We start from the raw sequence: 21,885 nt of genomic DNA on the forward strand, positions 1-21,885 counted from the left end.
TATGTATCTCGCTAACCGTTCTAGCAATTTGTACCAAACTCGGTATAATTATTGTGCTTGCCACATAAAAGTAAACCATTGAAAATTGTTGAAATCGGACTAAAATTACGGCCGCTTTTCTTATAACGGTAAATTTCAGAAATGCTTGAAATTTCAATATTTTGAAATTTAAGGACGCTAGTTTACTTAAAATTTATACACGCCGGCTTATCATGTAGCGGTAGCTTTCGGAAAGGTGGAAAACATATATTTAATAATTGCGCCGGGTATTTAATGTTCGGCTCCGCCCGAACTTAGACTTTCTTACTTGTTTTTTCATACAGTTGATGCTTCTTTATGGCTTTTACAAAATGCAGGGATACCACACTTATTTCGGTACAATATGATCGTAATGTATTTTCAATTCGAAATTAAAGAAAAAACATCCCACGAAAATGTTTGCCATTGTAGAACAATAAGTGTATATTTGCAAACTAATGCAAAGAATGGAGTGTCATATCTTAAAAGGTTGGGAGAATTAACGAAACAAACAAACACTTTGTGGTCTTATGTTTCCTTCAAACCGCATTGCTATTTTTTCTAACTCTTCCTTTTGTTTAGCGCTGTAACCGCTTAAGTTATATTATTTAATTTATACATGTGAGTTATTTTCAATGAGCATTTTTTCATTTGCTCCTGAATTTTGGGTAAATTTTCTTATAGTACCTCTCATTATTTTTTATATTACATATCGATGGCTGAGTGGAAGATCGACCTATCAGCAGCCAATTCGAAAACGCCCTATCTCAGAAAAATTTTCAACAACGCCCTATCTCAGAAAACTTTTCAAGAATGCCCTACTTCAGAATTTGATTGAAAACACCCTATCTTAGCTGCCGATTCAAAAACGCCCTATCTCAGCTTATTTTCAATGTATTTGCGTATGAGATAGGGCGTTTTTGAACCGGATTATGACATAGGGCGTTATTCAACCAAATTCTGAGATAGAGTGTTTTTCAATAAAATTCTGAAGTAGGGCGTTTTTGAAAAGTTTTCTGAGATAGGGCGTTTTCGAACTGGCTGCTGAGATAGGTCGATCTTCCAGTCAGCCATCGATATATACACTCCGCTGTTCGCTGTCGCTCCTCTATTGGTCATAGTAAACCTCCGAGTGTATTCTGTCATGAAAACAGCTTCTCATAACAAGTAAGAAAGTCTAAGTTCGGGCCGAGCCGAACATTAAATACCCGGCGCAAGTATTAAATATATGTTTTCCACCTTTCCGAAAGCTACCGCTACATGATAAGCGGGTGTATAAATATTAAGTAAACTAGCATCCTTAAATTTCGAAATATTGAAATTTCAAGCATTTCTGAAATTTACCGTTATATGAAAAGCGGCCGTAATTTTAGTCCGATTTCAATAATTTTCAACGGTTTGCTTTTATGTGGCAAGCACAATAATCAAACCGAGTTTGGTACAAATTGCTAGAACTGTTACCGATATACATAAATGTGATCATAAGTGGGCGGTGCCCCGCCCATTTTCAAAAATTTTATCATAAGCGTATTTCCTGATAAAGAATTGTTGCAACCGTCAATTTTGAATAAATTAGCTTTAATATTTACTGATTTATCGAGGATTTCGTATTTCTCGAAATTACCGTTATATGGGATGTGGGCGTGGTTATTGTCCGAATTTAAAAATTTTCGGCCATTTGGTATGCTGTACCAGGGTCAACAACTGTGCCAAGTTTGGAAGAAATTGGTGCAGCGGTTTCCAAAATATACACATGTAACTATAAGTGGGCGTGGCTACGCCCATTTTTCAAAAATTTTTAATATTCTTATTTCTCGTCTAAAAGTTATTCTAAATGTCAATTTTGAGTGAATTATCTTCAGTAGTTACTAAAATATCGCAGTTTTTGTATTTCTGAAAATTACCGTTATATGGGAGGTAGGCGTGGTTATTGTCCGTTTTCGCCCATTTTCAATACCATCCGTCCCACGCCCAATAGAAGTGCATGTACGAAGTTTCGTTAAGATATCTCAATTTTTACTCGAGTTATCGTGTGCACAGACGGACGGACGGACGGACGGACGGACGGACAGACAGTCACCGCTTAATCGATTTCTCTTTTCATTCTGATCATTTATGTATACATTTGTCTATATCTATCTCGATTCGTTTTGCCTGTTACAAACAACCGTTATGTGAACAAAGTTATAATACCCTTGTGCACAATTGCCGTTCGGAGTCGGTGTAAAACTGCCCTTCCCCTTTGTGTGACAAAATCAAGGTGCACCCCCCATATGGGAGGAGAAGCTAGGCCAAACACTAACATATTGTGTAAGCGCCAATCTGTATATCGTCGTTTAAAGTAAAAAATCGCGTATCGTGGTTCTGCAAAACCTCGTAACTGACATTTCTGCCAAAAAAATATATTTGCTCACCGTAAGCTATCATCAAGCCCATAATCATTTATACTAAAATTTCGATACTTAGACATAAGAAGAGATAATTAAGTTTAAAAGAGGGAACCGTTTTGAATTATGACAAATTTTATTCTCTCCTATAAAATTTAGGCAACCTCACATACAAGGTTTTGCTTTTTCTTGATGCGCGGTTTTGTACTTTAAATGACGATATGTAAAAGTATTGCATACATATTTTGGTGCCTTTTCAAGTATAAAATGCATTGAGAAACGAAAGAAAACGGCATCCCTATGATCCACAAAGATGTTTGAATGGAAGCATTAGACATTTGATAAAATAGCAAGGCTTTATTGGCAGTAGGTCTTTTTTAAAGCGCATTCAAAATAAAATAAGCTTCTAGTTTCGAAGTTAGCACAAAATGAATTTGTTGTTTACAAAAAAAAATACTTGCCAAGTATATAAGTCAAAAATGTTAAATATATATCGCTTTCATTCATTTCTTTATAGAGTTGGTGCTTCTTTTATAGGAAAATTCATACGGCTTATGAACAGATTCATACCATGTAAATGCACCATTACATTTATAAAATTTTTCTGAAATAAAATTAAAATCTTTAAAATTTGTCTTATGATTTAAAAAGAAAAGAGGTTAATTGTATACATAGTATAGCGAAGAACGGCAAAAAAGCAGAATTCTCTTTTCTGCAAGCCGGGTTATAATCTTGAATTTATTGCGCTTTTAAAAATTGGTATGTAGAAAAACTTTTGACAAGGGAGGTTCGGCGCGAGGATGGCATTGCGCGCGAACGGCGGAGCGCGGCGCTGCGCGGCTGGCCGCGAAGGAGAGTAATGGCATGTTCAAGGTGGCGTTGTAGGTCAAGGTGGTTTAGTAAATTGGTATGGATTATTAGCCTTTTTTGGCCGTTGTCCCCTATCGCAGGCAATTGCCAAAAAGTGAAATAAAACCTTTAGGACCTTATTTCACATTTCAAGTGAAGTAAGACCTTATTCTTAATAAAGGCTTTATTTCTCAATCGAAAGCGAAATAAGGTCTTAAAGGCCTTATTTCAAAAGGCCTTATTACACCCCGCCCAAAGTAACCAAATTATAAATTCAGTACACCAATACTCGCGCGGACTACTATGGTAGGCCCGCGATTTTCGCGCCAATCCACAAAAAAGTGCATATGCGTGGAAGTCAAGCGCGGTAATGAACCGTCGACAAATTTAATGCAGAAGGCTTTCCTGGAACCGCATCGCTCTAACATAAAAACCCTGTCAAGGTATTAACAAACATGTTATCATGGTCTACTATAGCAGGCCGCGCGTGTACTCTAGTGTTAATTAAGGGAATAAGGTAACGGAAATATGTATATCAATATGGGTAACAGACAAAAGAAAAATTTGGGCATATTTAACAAGAAATAAAAGGAGAGTAAAAACATTTCTGAGTTAATCTAAGAGTCCAGTAATATAAAATGAATGTAACCAGAAAAATCACTGATTGACAATGTATGCATTTGTAATAAAATAACAAATACGATGTCGTAAACCTTTGGTTTGGCACAGTTATTATTTTTGTTAACTCTTCGTAATATTTGAAAGCTAAAACCTGTCCCAGCAATGGGTTGTGCGCTGGGCTTGGGACCCGCCACGTAAAAACCACTTCCAGTGAAGAAGCAAGGCAAAGCCTCGGATGAGACCCCCCATTATAATGACGACCACGGCAAACGTTTAAAGGACTACGATTTGAGGGCATGTCCCGACCCTTAATGGGGAAGGTACTTCTGCCCGGCTGGTTGATGTCCTCGTAAGGACAAAAGCTGACATCACCGCCATCCAAGATATGCGTTCTACGGGGCAAGGCAAGCAATGTCGGAGTTGGATTTGTGGTGGGAGAGAGACTCCGTCGCCGAGTACTGTCGTTCACCCCGAGCGTCTAGCCACAATCCGCATCAAAGCGAGATTCTTCAACATATCGCTCATCTGCGCCCATTCCCCGACGGAAGAGAAGGATCAGGCATCCAAGGGATCTCTTCTAGGGAAGGAATCTTTGGAACCACCATCGGAAAATTCAGCCTCCACGACGAAACGTCCGACAACGAATTGAGGCTGATCGACTTCGCCGGGGCCCGAAACATGGTAGTATGCAGTACTAGGTACAAGCATAAAAAGATCCACCAAGCTACGTGGCCGTCTCCGGATCGAAAAACGAGAAACCAAATCGATCACGTTGTGATAGACGGAAGGCACGCTTCCAGTGTTTTAGACGTACGCACACTCCGAAGCCCAAACATCGACTGGGACCACTATCTTGTTGCAGCCAAGATACGCACCCGCCTCTGTGCAGCAAAAAATGTGCGCCCAAATAAGCAAGCAAAGCTTAACGTCGAAAAGGTACAATCACAACAGACAGCCAGCGCTTTCGCTACTCGACTCTCACACCTGCTCTCAGAGAGCACTCGTAAACAAACCGACATATGCGAGCAGTGAAACCACATTTCTCGCTCATTAAGTACTGCCGCCGAAGAAGTAGTCGGATTTCAGCGAGCCCGAAAGAACAACTGGTACGATGAGGAGTGTAAGGAAGCTGCAGAGAAAAAAGATGCTGTGTAAAATAACGTTGAGCAATACCGCCAGCTCCGTCAGAATTGGAAAAGACCTCTCCGAGCCGTTCGCCACAAAACGGGGTTTCAGACAGGGCGACTCCCTTCCATGTGACTTCTTTAATCTGATGTTGGAGAAGATAATAAGAGCTGCAGAACTGAACCGCTCAGGAAAAATTTACTACAAGAGCGTGCAATTGCAGGCTTATGCCGATGACATCGACATCATCGGTAACAAAAACCGCGAAGTCTGTTCTGCCTTTTCCAATTTGGATAGGGAAGCAAAGTGAATGGGTCTGGTGGTAAACGAGGACGAAGTATCTCCTGTCATCAAACAAACAGTCAGCACATTCGCGCCTTGGCACCCACGTCACTGTTGAAAGTTACAATTTAGAAAAAGTAGAGAATTTCGTTTACTTGGGAACCAGCATTAACACCGATAATAATGTCAGCATTGAAATCCAACGCAGAATCACTCTTGCCAACAAGTGCTACTTTGGACTGAGTAGCCAATTCTGGAGTAAAGTCCTCTCTCGACGTACGAAAACCACGCTCTAAAAGTCACTCATCATGCCCGTGCTGGTATATGGACAATGACAACATCGATGAGGCGGCTCTTGGAGTGTTTGAGAGAAAGATTTTGCGGAAGATTTACGGGCTTTTACGCGTTGGCGACGGCGAGTACCGCAGACGATGGAACGATGGGCTGTATGAGCTTTAGAACGATATGGACATAGTGCAGCGAATTAAAATACACCGGCTCCGCTGGCTTGGTCATGTCGTTCGAATGGACACCGACGCTCCAGCTTTGAAAGTATTCAACTCGGAACCCGCTGGTGGTAGCAGAGGAAGAGGGAGGCCCCCACTGCGCTGGAAAGATCAGGTGGAGAAGGACTTGGCTTCACTTGTCGTTTCCAATTGGCGTCAGTTGGCGCAGACGAGAAACGACTGGCGTGCTTTGCTGAACTCGGCCAAAATCGCTTAGGCGGTTACAGCGCCAAAAAAGAAGAAGAAGAAGAAAACCTTCTTAAACCTCGTTAGTCTGACTCCCATATGGTGATACCTATCTATTTCAATTACCCAATTCCTTTCATTCATATGAAATCTAATTTTTTAAACAGGTGGCAACCCTCTAAATGTAGTTAAGAAATAAACCCTTTTCATATACATCTCGATTGATACCCATCTCTTAATAATTCGTTTAACTTACTAAATAATTTGAATTTAACCTCTATTGTCTACAGCTCAAGCTTTTTAATGTGACACTTTATTTTTGAAAATAGAACGAATCATGCAATCTTATGGCACTGACAAAAAATGATTTTATGTATTAGCAACAAACACATTACTTCAAAAGGTGCAAAAAATTAGCAGGTTTTTATTTCTTCTTTCGAAAGCTAAAAAACCGTATTATTTAATAAAATAATAAAAAATAATGCCGCGGGGACACCCTGTGTTTGATTTTGTTCCGAAATTTGTATGCCTGTACTATCTTACTAAATAACAAACGTCAAATCAAAATTTTATTTCAACGAATGTATTTTTGACATTTGTTTCCGTGAAGAGCTTACGCATGGCTATGCTCTTATTAAAATTCTTAGTACAAAATTTGCCCACTTTAGTGGACATTTTTGTTTAATTCTTTTTAGTGCCTTTACAAAAATACCAAACACGTTCACATTGCAGACAACGAATTTTTCAACTTTTGCCCACTTAGTCGGCACTGTTCGTCGGGTATTTAATGTTCTGCTTCGCCCAAACTTAGACTTTATTTTACTTATTTTTCTTCAATTACGCCACAATATATTATTATTATAGCTATGTGAAGTCGATTTTCCTATCAAGTATTTAAGCTGAGCGTGAGATTTCTGTTACGGGGTATATTTATTACTCAAAAGATCGAATTTAAAAGATAAGATTTTCAATAGAATAAGAGCTCTACTATAAATAAAAAAGTGGTTTTCATTGCGCGATGGTTCGTATCTGTTACAGACAGTTGTTATTGTTGTTGTTATAGCGGCTACAACAACCCGTCCAGATCGGTTAATATCTCAGTCGTTGTCGTCAAGCTCAACTAACGGAAGCCCCAAGAAGGGTGCAGCCTCAATGGGGTCGGTGTACAGGGACAAAGGCGTTAGCTGTATGGGGTTTTCCGGACATACGAAGAGATGCTTTGAGTCGTGGGGTGTCTCTCCGCATGCCGGACACTCATTTGGCACATCTGCGTCTAATCTGTTCAGGTATGAGTTTAACTTGCTTCAGTAGCCCGAGCGAAGTAGGGCTATTGTGGTTCTAATCTCCCGACGAAGCTCCGTCTCGTCAATGTCAAGTGGTTGTGTGCCTAGAACGGCATTCACAAGTCTGGAGTCTACATAACTCGATACTGACTTCCCTGTGAATGCCGCTCAGGGCCCGTCGATAAGCTGACGGGTCCAGAGGTTGCTTTATGAACCTCTGAACTTCGTCCGTCAGTTCGTAAGGATTGCTTCTGGCATGGTTTGGCGAAGGCTCCTCTGCAAGCAAGTGTCTGTTCGGGTGTCCATGTTTGCGGGTCTCTACTAGGAATTTCTTGCAGAGCATTGTGTTGTGCTCCTTTATGGGGAGCATTTTTGCCTCATCGTGTAGGTGGTATTCTAGAGACATCAGAAGACCTCCAGCTGCTGTCCGAAGTTAAGTATTCTGTGTCGTCTGCAGCTTCATCCACTGCGTCCTACTAGTCCCCGGCGACCACACTAGTGCTGCGTAATCTAAAACCAGCCGGCCTATTGCCTTGTATGTTGCCAGCAACGTTTCTTTGTCTTTGCCCCAAGTACCGCAGGCTACCGACTTGAGGACCTTGTTGCGGCTCTGTACTCAGAGAGATACCCGTTTACTTTGGAATGCAAGCCATCAATTCCATTCCCAGACGCCATTATCGAACAATCGTCAGCATAGGTGACGATGGTGGTTGAGGGAGCTTTGAAATATAGTTGTTAAACAGTAATGGGGAAAGGACATCACCCTGTGGTACCCCTTATTTTATTTTTCTAGGTTTCCTCGATTTATCTCTTAAACATTACTGACGAGTGTCGACCACTTAGATAATTCGCCGACCACCGCTTGAGCATCTCTGGAAGAGAGGAAGCCTCTATGTCTTCTAGTAGCGTGGAGTGGCTGACGTTATCAAACGCCTTTGACAGGTCCAACGCTGCTAGAATAGTTCTCTCACAGAGACTGTTGCGGTTTAGGCCACGTGTTTTCTTCGTGTTTATGACGTTAAGTGCTGTTGATGTAATGTGCATTTTACGGAAACCATGCTGATGTTTCGCTGGGGTCAGGTGGTTCGTGAAATACGGGAGTAGCAAGGCCTATAGTGCCTTCGCTACCGGGGAAAGGAGTTTTATCGGACGATAAGACTCTCCTTTGTTGGCTAGTTTCCCCAGGTTGAGCAGTGGGACCACTCTCCCCATCTTCCAGATGTCTGGAATGATGAGAGTGGCCATTGACAGATTGAGGGCCTCCGTTAGGTAAGCTTCTCCCGGGGGACCCGAATTTTTCAGCATCAAAAAAAAAAATCAAAGCTAGTGAAAGCAAGAGGGCACAGATTGGTCGCAGTTTATGCAGCCTTCTGGTCACTCGACGCTTGGGTTTGTCCGCCGGAGGATGCAGAATGAACTGCCGGCTAAAATAGCTCGCGCATCGCTCCGGGTCCGGCGAAGCATGGTCGCCGAAGGATCTTTCGACCCTGTTGTCGTGTTTCGTCGGATTGGACAGTGACCTCACGGTTGGCCAAATCTTACTCACACCAGAGGCGAAGTTAGTAGTCGTCTGATGCTCTTCCCACTTTTTCCGCTTATGTACGTTCACAAGCTGCCGAATCTCCGCATTGAGATCCCTGATACGGAGATTTCCGGGATCGGCCTGACGAAGGTGGTCACGCTTATCGGCTAGAACAGCTGCTTCAGCAGGAAAGTTCGGATCCGTGATATATCCTGCTGGGATGAAGCGAGCTGCAGTAGCAGTGACAACCCTGGGTAGTGCAGTGAAGGCGCTTTTAGTAACATCCGCGAAGCTTTTCCAGTCAGCTTTGGAAAAATTGACATAGGTCCGGTGAGCCGCGGAAGCAACGTCGGCAGTTTTATCAATCGAGATGACTATGGGCAGATGGTCTGATGCTAGGGTTTGCATAGGTCGCCATGATACGCTGTTTGTCAGACCAGCGTTGAAAATTGTTAGATCCTGGTGGATGCGTCGTTGTTCATTGTGCAGAATGTCGAACCGTCTATCTGCTCTGCCAGATGTCTTCCCCTACGATCCTTTGACAGGCTTGAGTGCCAAAGATCGTGGTGCGCGAAGTCGCCAACTACCATACGGTACCGCACCTATTTCCGGGTGATATCCTTCCGGGCAGCTGGTGATAGGTGGTATTTATACGTTAAATATTTCGAGCTCAACGTCGCCTGACCGGATGGCAATACCCTGACATTCTAGGATGGTATCCCTGCGGTCGATGTCTGCTTCGATAAGACGATACTGCACGGTGTGGTGCGTGATGAACGCTAAGATCTCGCTTGCGATCTCAACGGTGCACGTTGTATTCGGCGCAGTTCAACAAGGTTGAATTGCCGTGCAACTTCGTATCTAGGACCGCAGCTATTAATATTCCATGCCTTCCCATGACAGTTATCTCCTCGATCTTGCTCTGAAGTCCGTTCCAGTTGAATTGTAGCACCTTTGTGTGCCTTGGGACACCAATTGTAATGTGTGGAGTTAGGGAGTTGTGTTGCCTGCCGGCTCACTGCTGTGTGTGCTGCAAAAGCGGGTGCTGCCTTGTGGTGGTGGTTGGCGGCGTCGCGGGGGAGCTATGCGACTGGGCAGCACACACATAGTCACTCGTCCATTCACGCTTATTGCGTAGTCCTGAGCATGCCCTAAGGTGCCACCAGCCAAGGCAGGAGTTGCACTTGACTGATGTCGCGTTACGGTATATTCTCGACTGACAAACCTAGCAGATTGTCGGAGGAACGAGGAGTTGCCGGCGGCGGTGTGTGAGTGATATTGTGTTTGTTTGTGTATCTATTGTTGTGTTGTGTTGGGGTGTGGGTGTGTTGGTTCTGTGCTGCACGGGCGGTGGTGGTTTGCAGTGGAGGCGGCCCGATTCGCACAGCATAGGGCCACGAACGACGTGGTCCATTGCCGGTGCGTACGTAGGCCCGAGCAGGTTCAGAGATGACTTTACCCGTCACAGGCATTGCACCTGACCGAGGTGGAGTTTGTATGCAGTCGTCTCTGGCATACGCAGTAGGTGTAAATTTCTGGCCCTGGGTTGGACTCTATGCCAGCCCTAATCAGAAGGGTACGGAGCAGATGTAGCCCTAGTATAGAACAACGTTTGATGGACTTCGCCGACCTAAAGGGGGTTAGATCGCCGAAACAACAGCCCTTGGTCGCGTAAAACCCGAGTCATTCCGGTACGTAGAACCGGCTGTCGTGGGAATGTTAGTTTCATCTTCGTTGTATTCGGTCAGTAGCGTAGGGTTGCTCGCTTTCGTACGTCTTGACCGTTTAGTAGTTGTGTCCGCTCCGTGTTGCCCGTCGATCCGTTCCCACATATATTATTATTGTTATAGTGTTTAGTATTATTGTTATAGAATTATTATTATTATTAGTTTTATTATTTTTATTATTATTATTATTATTATTATAGTACTATTATTTTTATTATTATTATTATTATTATTATAGTACTATTATTTTTATTATTATTATTATTATACTACTATTATTTTTATTATTATTATTATTATTATAGTACTATTATTTTTATTATTATTATTATAGTACTATTATTTTTATTATTAGTATTATTATTATACTACTATTATTTTTATTATTATTATTATAGTACTATTATTTTTATTATTATTATTATTATTATAGTAGTATTATTTTTGTTCGTAGGAGAGCGCTTTATGCACTGGCCGGGGGCGCTAGTCTCTATACTACCTTCCCCGAGTGTGGGACTCCCACTGAAGCGTGTTGGGCAACCCACTAAAAATCAAACTCCCACCGCCCGCGCAAGAATCCCGTATCTGGCACCGCAATTCTGCATGTCTTCAGATGCAGGAGCGCGCTGCTAGAGCCTTGGGGCTGCTCTTTTGTAGGGGCGTTTCATTCGGGTGTCCTCAGTAGACATCCGTCCTCTCGTTTGCAGCGGAGTACTAATTTCACATATCTCGCAACTCCTTCCCACTTTTCTGCACTGGAGATCATTACCCCAATTATGTTGTTCGGGGTTATGTCTCCGTATCTTTCTTCCAACATTCTGCGCAAAATCAAGAAGTGTTCGCAGGTAAAGAATGTATGGTACACGTTATCTTCGACGTTTCCACAGTAGTGACAGAACGGTGAGTCCACCCCTATCATTCTATGAAGATATTCTCGGAAGTAACCATGACCGGTGAGGAATTGCGTCAGGTAGAAATCAACTTCCCCATGCGGTCTGTTCAACCATGTCTGAAGGTCGGCTATCAGGGAGTGCGTCCATCGACCTTTTGTGCTCGCGTTTCATTTTTTTCTAAAGATTCTAATTAAAAAGTTTTAAATTTTGGTGAAACATTGCAGAATTAATTTTTACAGTTTTTGCACAGAATTGGAAGTTTAGTATTATATGGTTTTTGTTTGGAAAAGAGCTTTATTTCGCTTCATTTCAGTTATTAATCAAATCATTAGCACAATAAGATCAAAAGAAAGATCTTTTATAGCGCAACAAAAATTTCATAACAGTACATACATACATACATATAACTAAAACAGCAAAAACCAAAAGACTAAATAAAATTAGCATAATATAATGAACAGATTAGTATTTTTAAGTGAGTTCTACAATTCCAGGATATATACTTAAAATAAGACTTAATTAAACAAGTACATAGAGAGCATATCCCAGGGACTGAAGTGAAGCTAACGGTTATCCGCATACAGAACATTTTTAGAGTTTCTTTTGTTTAAACTACTGCGTATATGGGATGAAATAGGTAGGTGTTCTGTATGTAGAATGTGCATGTCCAATTAAAGATATTAAAAAATACAGACAGTGATCAAGAAATTATAGCCGAACCAATTTTTGCCAAGTTTTAACGTATTATTTTCGTTGTTATTTAATTTTGGTTATTTTTTTATAAAAATATAGTTTATTCTTACAAAAAAAAAACCGCGTGAATTCAAGTTTCCAAGTTAGTGCAATATTAAAAAAAATCAACAAACTTTCGTTCAAATTTCGTTCTTTTTCAAAAATTCTAAAAAATAAATCGTAGCCATTGAAACTTGTACTTTATTCTATTTACTAGAAATCAATGGGCTACAAAACTGCATACTCAGAATCTAATTAAAAACAAAAAAAGGGAAATTTTTCTTTTTGTAGTCAAAATAGTTTCTTATAGGATTTTTTGGTAAAAATCCCCTCAAATGACAAAACAGTTTAAGCTTAAAAGATCTACACTGCCGGAGCAAAGTATGCACAAGTATTCACAATATATGCATCAATTTTCATTCTAATATTTTTCCGCTAATTTCGTATATATTTACTAAACTTTGCGCAAAACTCGCGAAAATTGAGCAAATTTTCATGAATATTCCTAACTTTTTAATCAGATTGAGTATGCAGATTTGTAACCCAATCAATTAATAAATGGTCTCGCCTAATAGTTAAAGAACTAAAATATAATTGTTTGGATGCCGCAATACAAATATGTACATATAAAGGGTTAGTTAATGGACTTTAAACATGTGATTCACAAGGAAAATGAGTTTTACTACCCCGTATAAATATACAGCCCGGCGAATCACCACTTCCCTTTCTATTTAAACGTCGCCAATTCAAAATTTGCAGCGTTCGCAAAAGCAATAAATAATTAGTCTCAAGGTCAGACCCTAGCAAGAAGATTGCTTTACGCATGGCCAGCTATGTACATATACGTATTGAGCAGAGTATGATCTTGCTAAAATACCAAAGTTAAAGATAACTACCAATTCATTCCCACGACAACTGGTTCTACGTACCGGAATGCCTCGGGTTTTACCCGACCAAGGGCTGTTGTTTCGGCGATCTAACCCCGTTTAGGTCGGCGAAGAAGCTCAGTTGTTCGCCCATAGGGCTACATTTGTTACGCATTCTTCTGCTCAGGGCTGGCATCGAGTCAAACCCAGGGTCAGAAACCTACACCTGCTGTGCATGCCGGAGACGACTTCACCACAACTCCACCTCAGTCAAGCTTAATGCTTGCGACAGGTGGAGTCACCTCAGAGTCTGCTCAGGACTACGAACCCATCGGCAGTGGACCACCTCTCAAACAGAGCAGCCTTTACGGTATGTCAGACCAGGATATTCCGTAACGTGACATCAGTCACGTACAACAGTTGCCTTGGCTGGTGCCACTTTAGGGCATGTTCAGGTCTGCGCACCACGCGAGATTGGACGAGAAACTTCGAGGGCCCGTGTTGCGCCGCTTGGTCGCAAACCCCAATTGCGACGCCACCCACTACCACCACAGGGCGGCAACTACTACAGCAGCGCACACAGCCAATGGCGGCAAGGTCACACCCCGCATAACAACACGTCTCACGAACCACATGAAGCTCTTTCAATTTAACTGTAACGGACTTCAGAGCAAAATCGAGGAGACAACCGTCTTCATGGGAAGACATGGTATATTGATAGCTGCGGTTCAAAAGACGAAGTTGCACAGCAATTCGACATTGTTGAATTGCGCCGGATACAACGTGCACCGTCGAGATCGCGAGCGAGATACATGGTGGTGGCTTAGCGTTCATCACGTACCACACCGTGCAGTATCGTCTTATTAAAGCAGATATCGACCGCAGGGATACCACCCTAGAATGTCAGGGCATTGCTATCCGGTCAGGCGATGTTGAGCTCGAAATATTTAACGTTTACATACCCCCTGTCACTTGCTGCAGGCAGGATATCACCCTGATATATGTAGGTGCGCTCCTCAGAGGTGAAAACCGTATGGTAGTAGGTGACTTTAATGCGCACCACGATCTTTGGCACTCAAGCCTGTCAAACGATCGAAGGGGAATTGACTTGGCCGAGCAGTTAGACGATTCGACATTCTGCACAATGAACTACGACGCACCCACCAGTATTATGGGCAGCTGCTGCAGCTCGCCAGACATAACAATAGTCAGCGCTGATCTGATAAACATCGTATCATAGCGACCTATGCTGACTTTGGTATCAGACCATCTGCCCATAGTCATCTCGATCAATATACCAACCGACTTTGCTTCCGCGGAATACCGGACCTATATAAACTTTTCTAAAGCTAATTGGAAAGGCTTCGCCGAATTTACTGAGAGCACCCTCGCTGCGCTCCCCAAACCAACCGACCTTGGTGAACGTAAGTTCCGCAGGGTTGTCAACGCTGCTGCAGCTCGCTTCGTACCGGCAGGCTGCGTCCCGGACCCCCGTCCAAACTTCCCTGCTGAAGCGGCTGTTCTAGCCGATGAGCGCAAAAACCTTCGTCAGGCCAATCCTGGAAACCCCCGTATCAGGGATCACATCACGAAGATTTGGCAGCTTGTGAACGTACATAAGCGGAAAAAGTGGGAAGAGCATCTAAAGACTTGTAATTTCACCTCTGGTGTGAGTAAGCTTTGGTCAACCGTGAGGTCACTCCCCAATTCGACAAAGCACGACGACAGGGTCGAAATTTCTTTCCCAGCGTCGAGTAACCAGAAGGCTGCACAAAACTGCCAACAAATTGTGCCCTCCTTGCTAGCGGTGAAGTTGAGGTGGCCATCGGGAAGGCGAAAGCCTCCAAACCCATGGTTCCCGACGGAATATGCATGTTGATGCAGAAAAATTTTGGTCCTGCGGGAGTAACGTACCTAACGGAGGTCCTCAATATGTCAATGGCCACTCTCATCATCCCAGTCATATAGAAGGTGGGGAGAGTGGTCCCACTGCTCAAACCTGGGAAACCAGCCAACAAAGGAGAATCTTATCGGTCGATAACACTCCTTTCCTCGGTAGCAAAGACACTAGAGCCTTGCTGCTCCCGTATTTCACGAACCCCCTGACCCCAGCGAAGCATCAGCATGGTTTCCTTAAAGTGCACAGTACAAAAGCACTTAACGCCATAAACTCTCAGATAACACGTGGCCTTAACCGCAACCGTCCCTGTGAAAGAACTAGTCTAATAGCGTTGGACCTATCCAAGGCTCTTGACACCGTCAGCCACTCCACGCTGCTAAAAGATATAGAGGCTTCCTCTCTCCCACGGAGGCTCATACGGCGGTCGACGAATTATCTGAGTGGTCGACACTCGACGGTAATGTTTAGAGACAAATCGAGCAAATTCATAAAAATAAAACAGGGGTTGTTGTTGTAGCAGCATATAAATTCCCCAAAGAGTTTTTGAGGAGAGTTGCTGGAGTGACAGTCCTTGGCCAGATATAAGTCAGGGTCGTTCCGGTTACGTAGACCCGACTGTCGTGGGAACAGAGGGTTCCACAGGGTGGTGTCCTTTTCCCACTACTGTTTAATTTTTACATTTCAAAGCTACCTCAACAACCAGAGGGAGTCTCGATTGTCTCTTACGCCGACGATTGCTCGATCATGGTGACAGGGAATGAAATTGATGACTTGTGTTCAAAAGTAAACGGGTAACTCTCCGAGCTTTCTCTCTTCTTCGCTGCAAGGAGCCTAACCCTCTCCCCTACAAAATCCTCTGCGACCTTGTTCACCCCCTAGACGAAGGAGGTCATGCTACCGCTGGGAATTCACGTCGATCAATTCCGATGGTAAATACTCGGAGTAACCTTCGACAGTCTGCTCTCCTTCTCTGCGCACGCGACCGCCATTTTCTACGAAGTACAGAGCCGCAACAAGGTCCTCAAGTCGCTAGCCGGCAGTACTTGGGGCAAAGGCAAAGAAACGTTGCTGGCAACGTACAAAGCAATAGGCCGACCGGTTTAAATTACGCAGCACCAGTGTGGTCGGCGGGGACTAGTAGGACGCAGTGGATAAAGCTGCAGACGACGCAAAACACCGCACTACGGTCAGCGACTGGATCTCTCTACTTTCGCCAGAACACCACCTGCTCGACGAGACGAAATTGCTCCCGAAAAGGAGCATAACACAATGCTCCGCAAGCAGTTTCTTGTTGGGAGCCATAGACGTGGTCACCCAAATAGGCAACTGCTTGCAGAAGAGCCCTCACCCAGGCACGTCAGGGGGCATCGCTACGAACTGACGGACGAAGTCCAGAGGTTCATTTAACAACCTCTGGACCCGTCAGCATATCGACAGGCTTTGAGCGGCATTCACAGAGAGTCAGTCTCGAGTTATGTAGACTCCAGACCTGTAAATGCCGTTCTAGGCGCACAAACCCCGGACATGATGAGACGGAGCTTCATCTACCTCGGGAGACTAGAACCACAATAGCCCAACTTCATTCTGGGTACTGCAGAAGGTTAAACTCATACCTGAGCAGACTAGTCAAATGAGTGTCCGGCATGCGGAGAGACACCCCATGACTCGAAACATCTCTTCGTATGCCCGGAAAACCCGACAACCCTAACGCCTTTGTCCCTGTGGACCAACCCTATTGAGGCTGCACGCTTCTTAGGCCTTCAGTTAGTGGAACTTGACGACAACGACTGAGATATCAACCGATCTGGGCGGGGTTGTTGTGGCCGCTACAACAACATAACTACCAATGCATGTGCTGTTTAGATTAAAAAAATATGCAGATTTTTTAGACCACGGAGCACCCGGATTTTCGGATATCATTACCAGTAAGTACCTAATCGGAAATGCATCAATGCAAAGCATCAGTATCTTGTATTTCTAAACTACAATTGATACAAATGTTCCGTTTTTTTTCAAAAAGGTGTACAACAAATGCAAGAAACTTTGAAATACCCTCTAATAATTCGTCGGCCAACAAGATCATAAAAATATATTTTCAAAATGCTTTAGGTCTTAGAACCAAGGCAGAAGATGTACGTCTATTTAGCTCACTTTGTGAGTATGATATATTCGTAATAACAGAAACTTATCTTAATGCTCAATTTTTTGACGCCGAGTTGTTTGATCCAAAATTGTATGATGTTTTTCGTAAAGACATAGATCCGAACAAAACGGGTCTTAGTATAGAAGGCGGTGTACTTAAAGCTACGCGATGTAATATACTAGCTTTTTCCGTCCCACTAAAGGATGATAACTCTCGGTTTGATTAACTCTGTGTGCGCCTTCACAGTAATTTCGGTCTAAATCACATCCGTGTGTCCTACATACCGCCATGCAGTGATGAATCCACCTACAAAGCTCACGTAGACAATATACTAGCGCTTCACAACGAGACTGGAGAGCATAAGCTTTGTGTGTTGGAGACTACAATCTAAATAATTTAAATTGGGCCGTTTTAGACAATAATTTATTTTTAAGTCCCACTAAGGTGAGTAATTCATCAGAAACATATTTAGTTGATAATTTCTTGGGTACTGAGCTAGTTCAAGTTAATATTTTCCATAATACTTTGAATCGTCTACTAGATCTTATTTTTCTAAGTCATGATATTAAGTTTAAGTTATATCCCCCGCCGTCAGCTATTTCCGCGCCTAACTTACATCACTTTCCACTTATATTATAAGTTGAGTCTATAGTGTTTTTAGAGATTCCTAGGGAGAATCCTAAGATGTCTTTTCACTATAATCGTTGTAATTTTCGGACTTTAAATTATATCTTATCTGGAATAAATTGGGACATTATCATAGGGGGTGGTGATGTTGCCGACTGTTTCAGAGTATTTAAAAATACTGTTGAATTATGTAAACAACGTGTTCCTATTTATTCAAAGCATCCTTATAAACGCCCATGGTTCTCGAGAGAGCTCAATCGTCTAAAGAACCTTAGAAATAAATTTTTCAAAAAGTTCAATATGTTAAATAATCCGAGGCATTATGAGTTATATACTACAGTTGTCTACAAAATAATAGGAGTGGGATATTTTAACCTGTTTTGGCTATTTGTCTTTAGTTTATTTAATGTTTCGTATTTTTTTGTAAAAGCCTAGCTGGTAATACAACAAACACCATATAAATTTACATTTTCAAGTTTGTACAAAAATTATAAAAATTCTGCAAATTTTCATCAAAATTTTAAACTATTTAACCAGAATCTTTAGAAAATATGTTGGTATGCAGTTTTATAGCCCATTCAATTCTAGTCTGAAGAAGTGCAAGTTTCAAGCTGCTAAAAAATTCCGTTGATTTTTGGCAATTTTTTTTGCTGGCACTGTCCCCATATAAAAGAAAATTGTCGAACATACTTTGTATGGAAAAAACGTGAAACACCTTCAACCGAAAAAATTCTCAAAAATCAACGGAATTTTTTAGCAGCTTGAAACTTGCACTTCTTCAGACTAGAATTGAATGGGCTATAAAACTGCATACCAGAATTTTCTCTGAAGATTCTGATTAAAAAGTTTGATATTTTGGTGAAAATTTACAGAATTTTAATACTTTTTGTACAAAGAATGAAATATGAATTTATTCGTTGTTTGTTGTATACCCAGCTTGACTTTTGTATAAAAATAATAAACATTAAGTAAACAAAAGGCAAATAGCAAAAACTGACAAAAATAACGCACTCCTATTATTTTGTGGACCACTGTATATATAAATATAAATTTTATAAGCTTAATAAGGTGCGATATAAGAGTTATGTGCAAAATTTTTGGCGCATTTGGTGCGCATTTCTGAACAGGGGTATATGGAATCTTGGGAGTAAGAACTAAATTTAACTTACTTTGGTGTTGGGATTCCTGCTTCATTGAGTAGAGTGTAAGAAACGTGCTCCTGTACATTGAGACTCCTCTTCTGCAAATTACCAGCGGTCGCAAGTGCAAGAATCTACAAAACATTCAAATAAATTGAATTCAATATAATGACTTGTTACAAAGGGTACGATTCGGGTATTTGTACAATGATTTTAGGTTGTATCTAAACGCGTGACCCGAATCAACAAAATTTAACATATATGTACGTATAATCAAAGGATTAAACTTTAATTCAAAACAAAAATATCAAATTTCCGAGCACAAATTTGTTAATAAATGAGAGGGTTATTTTTCCTAAACACGACGTAAGGCGGCCAATTCGCAAAAGTGTTCCGTGCAAAAATACTGTGGATGGCATAACCAGAGTCAGGGTGTCCAGATTGTTTTAAAAAAAAGCGCAATTTCTAAAAAAAAACCCCAAAAATCGCCAATTTTTTTGTAAATAAAATTCATGAAATCGATTTAACAATGGAATGGGCGATTTTTTCGGGGAACTGGGTATGTTATTTTTATATCTTAAAGTAACCAAATTAGACGGATATGTTAATTTTTAACCATTTGACCCTTTTTGGAGCGATATTTTTTCAATTTGAATAGCAATATCTCCACAACAAGAGTTTTCCCAGATATAAACTATATACCAGATGAAAGCTAAGGTTTTGGGTTAGACTTGTGGAAACCTAGAATAAAATCGACTGAGCAGTTTTTGAGAAAATGCCCAAAATCTCTATTTGCAGCAGCCTGATATTTAGTTTTCAGGCGATAACGTTATGGCGTATTTATATTTTATAAACACAAAAGATAGCGTTAGATAGCTTGTTTGAAGACCCTTCTACTGATATCCACATCAATGACATGGAGTAGTGCGGCCTCAGTGGTAGTTTAAAAAAATTTGCCTTTTTTCGAATATCAGGTAGCAGCCACGCCCACACAGGCATATGAATCAAAACATCCTTGAACAAAACCTTCTTAGTTTTTTGTGTACTTTAATTCCTGAAAGTTTGAAAAAAAAAATTAAATGATGGTACGTACAGACGCCGCACACATACCAAAGCATCTCGTAGTGGAGACACGAACAAAAACACATTTACCTCTATATCTTTCCAACTAGTGGCCGGAACTTAATATATAAGGTATCGTTTGAAAGGTATTGGCCTATAGAATAACACTAAATTTGTTGGGTGTGCCTACATGCCCCCTTAAACCGGCAAAAGCAAAAAAACGTTTTTTGTTTCGCAACACTTTAGCCTGATTTTTAAGAATCCGGTTAATTGTTGATGAAGCTTGAATACATTTTCTGGACACACTCTGCAAGACCTTTCCAACGATAACATGTTGTGTTGTTGTTGTAACAGCATACAAATTCCCCAAAGAGATTTTGGGGAGTGTTGCTGGAGTGGTGGCAGTCCTTGGCCAGATATATATCTATCTGGGTCGTTCCGGTTACGTAGACCCGACTGTCGTGGGAACGACGATAACATGTCGATTGGACGTCTGGATAAAAACTTCCAAATCACGTGTATATACATATAAGCGAGTCATTTCAGCATGCTACTGTTGCTGCTTTCGTCACTAGCGCGCACTGCCGTGCGCTGTGATCTAACCTTGTATTATTGAATCATGGGTCCGCCACTGGGTTTGAGAGTTTGTACTATGTTTTGGGTTGCTGTGCCCAAACGCGTGAGTCGAATCAAAAAACGTTTACACACACTTGTAGACAACAGTTCACGCTTTATTACAAAAATTTAATTTACTAAATCTGTGCATTAATTTAACAATAATGTCGGTTGGAAATATGGTATTTGTTGCAAATTTTTGTTATAAATTTGTATATACATTTTTATATACAAGATATTTTTATAAAACACCCAGTAACCAAAATAGACATCACTGCGGCGGCAGCCCCAGGTTTGCCACACAGAAAGGGAATTCTAGTTACCACATCCTTTCCCCAAGGTTATATCACACAGAAAGGAAAATCCACGTAGTAAGGGTTATAATCCCTAAGCCCTGCCGAAGGCCGCCTACGCAGAAAGGTGTTCTCTGCAAAAGGTGTTCTGCCCCCCTTCTTCGGACGCAAGTTTAACTATGTTTTTTCCTTGCAAAAAATCTAAAATTCCCCTATTTTCAAACAGCTCCCCGGAGGTCTGGGGGTGGGGTTGGGAGGGGAGGGGTGACTTTTCATAAAGCGGCGACAATCCTCTTTCTTTAAGGGGGGGATTTGTGGGGCCCACACCACCTCCCCCACCCCTAAATCGTTGTACAAATAGCTAAACATTTCCCAATCATTACACAAATAACCGAAGATTTCACCTTAGTAATTCCCTAGCGATTTCCTTATTTTGGGTGGGGTTTAGTAGCTCTCACAACTATTTCGGGGAATTCCGTCCATAGGGGTGGCCCGATCCAAAAAAAAAGGGGGGATACGCCTTGTTAGAAAGCGGGGACTGTCCCCTTTCTAGTGGGGGCGGTTTGGGGGGCTCCGCCCCTGGCCCCTCCGCCCCCACCCCAAAAACGATGTGAGCGCTACTAAACATTTCCCCTTATTTTTCCTACTCTACTTATTGAAATGTGTATGTTATAAAAATTAAGTCCAAGTGAATGAAGAGTATTACGTCACGGATAAAACCACAAACAGCTGAGCTTCCTCTATCAAAAATTGATAAAACTCGGGCTTCGACAATTAACCACCTTCACCTTCAACTCAAGAACAAACAATCCACCACTCAACCATTATGTAAAATCTTGGAAAAGTTTTCACCATACCTTTTGTCCGACCTTTGGATTCACAATTTCAGTAAAAATACCCGCACGAGTCAAGAGAGCAGCCATCTTTAACTATTTTTACAAATAAGATATATACAATTTCTCAGTTTGATGTTCACGTTTATAATTAAATCGAATAATATATAAATCGTATATAAATTCGCACCACCGAAAAATGTCAACCGTGAAATGAACGATCCGTCTGCGTAGAAAAATCGAACCAAATGTCAAACTAAATAGTGCTGCCAAATT

General features: G+C 41.7%; 1 protein-coding gene across 2 annotated transcripts in view; it reads right to left on the bottom strand.

The window, feature by feature from the left end:
* The window catches only part of LOC118746310 (succinate--CoA ligase [ADP-forming] subunit beta, mitochondrial), a 56,081-nt gene extending 34,196 nt beyond the window's left edge, over positions 1-21,885 (bottom strand). Inside the window, exons 1-3 of one of the 2 annotated variants that reach the window (XM_036480162.1) lie at positions 21,800-21,885; positions 21,634-21,705; positions 18,837-18,940 (exon numbers count right to left, since the gene is read on the bottom strand). In XM_036480162.1, coding sequence (XP_036336055.1) covers positions 18,837-18,940; positions 21,634-21,699 — 170 coding nt within the window. In that variant the 5' untranslated portion in view covers positions 21,700-21,705; positions 21,800-21,885. Of the gene's footprint in view, positions 1-18,836; positions 18,941-21,633 lie in introns of both variants that reach the window. The other variant, XM_036480170.1, reaches the window with a different exon arrangement.

Source organism: Rhagoletis pomonella, unplaced genomic scaffold (assembly GCF_013731165.1).
Source record: "Rhagoletis pomonella isolate Grant_MI unplaced genomic scaffold, Rhpom_1.0 Rhpom_scaffold_00001, whole genome shotgun sequence".
In the NCBI taxonomy this organism is placed as follows: domain Eukaryota; kingdom Metazoa; phylum Arthropoda; class Insecta; order Diptera; family Tephritidae; genus Rhagoletis; species Rhagoletis pomonella.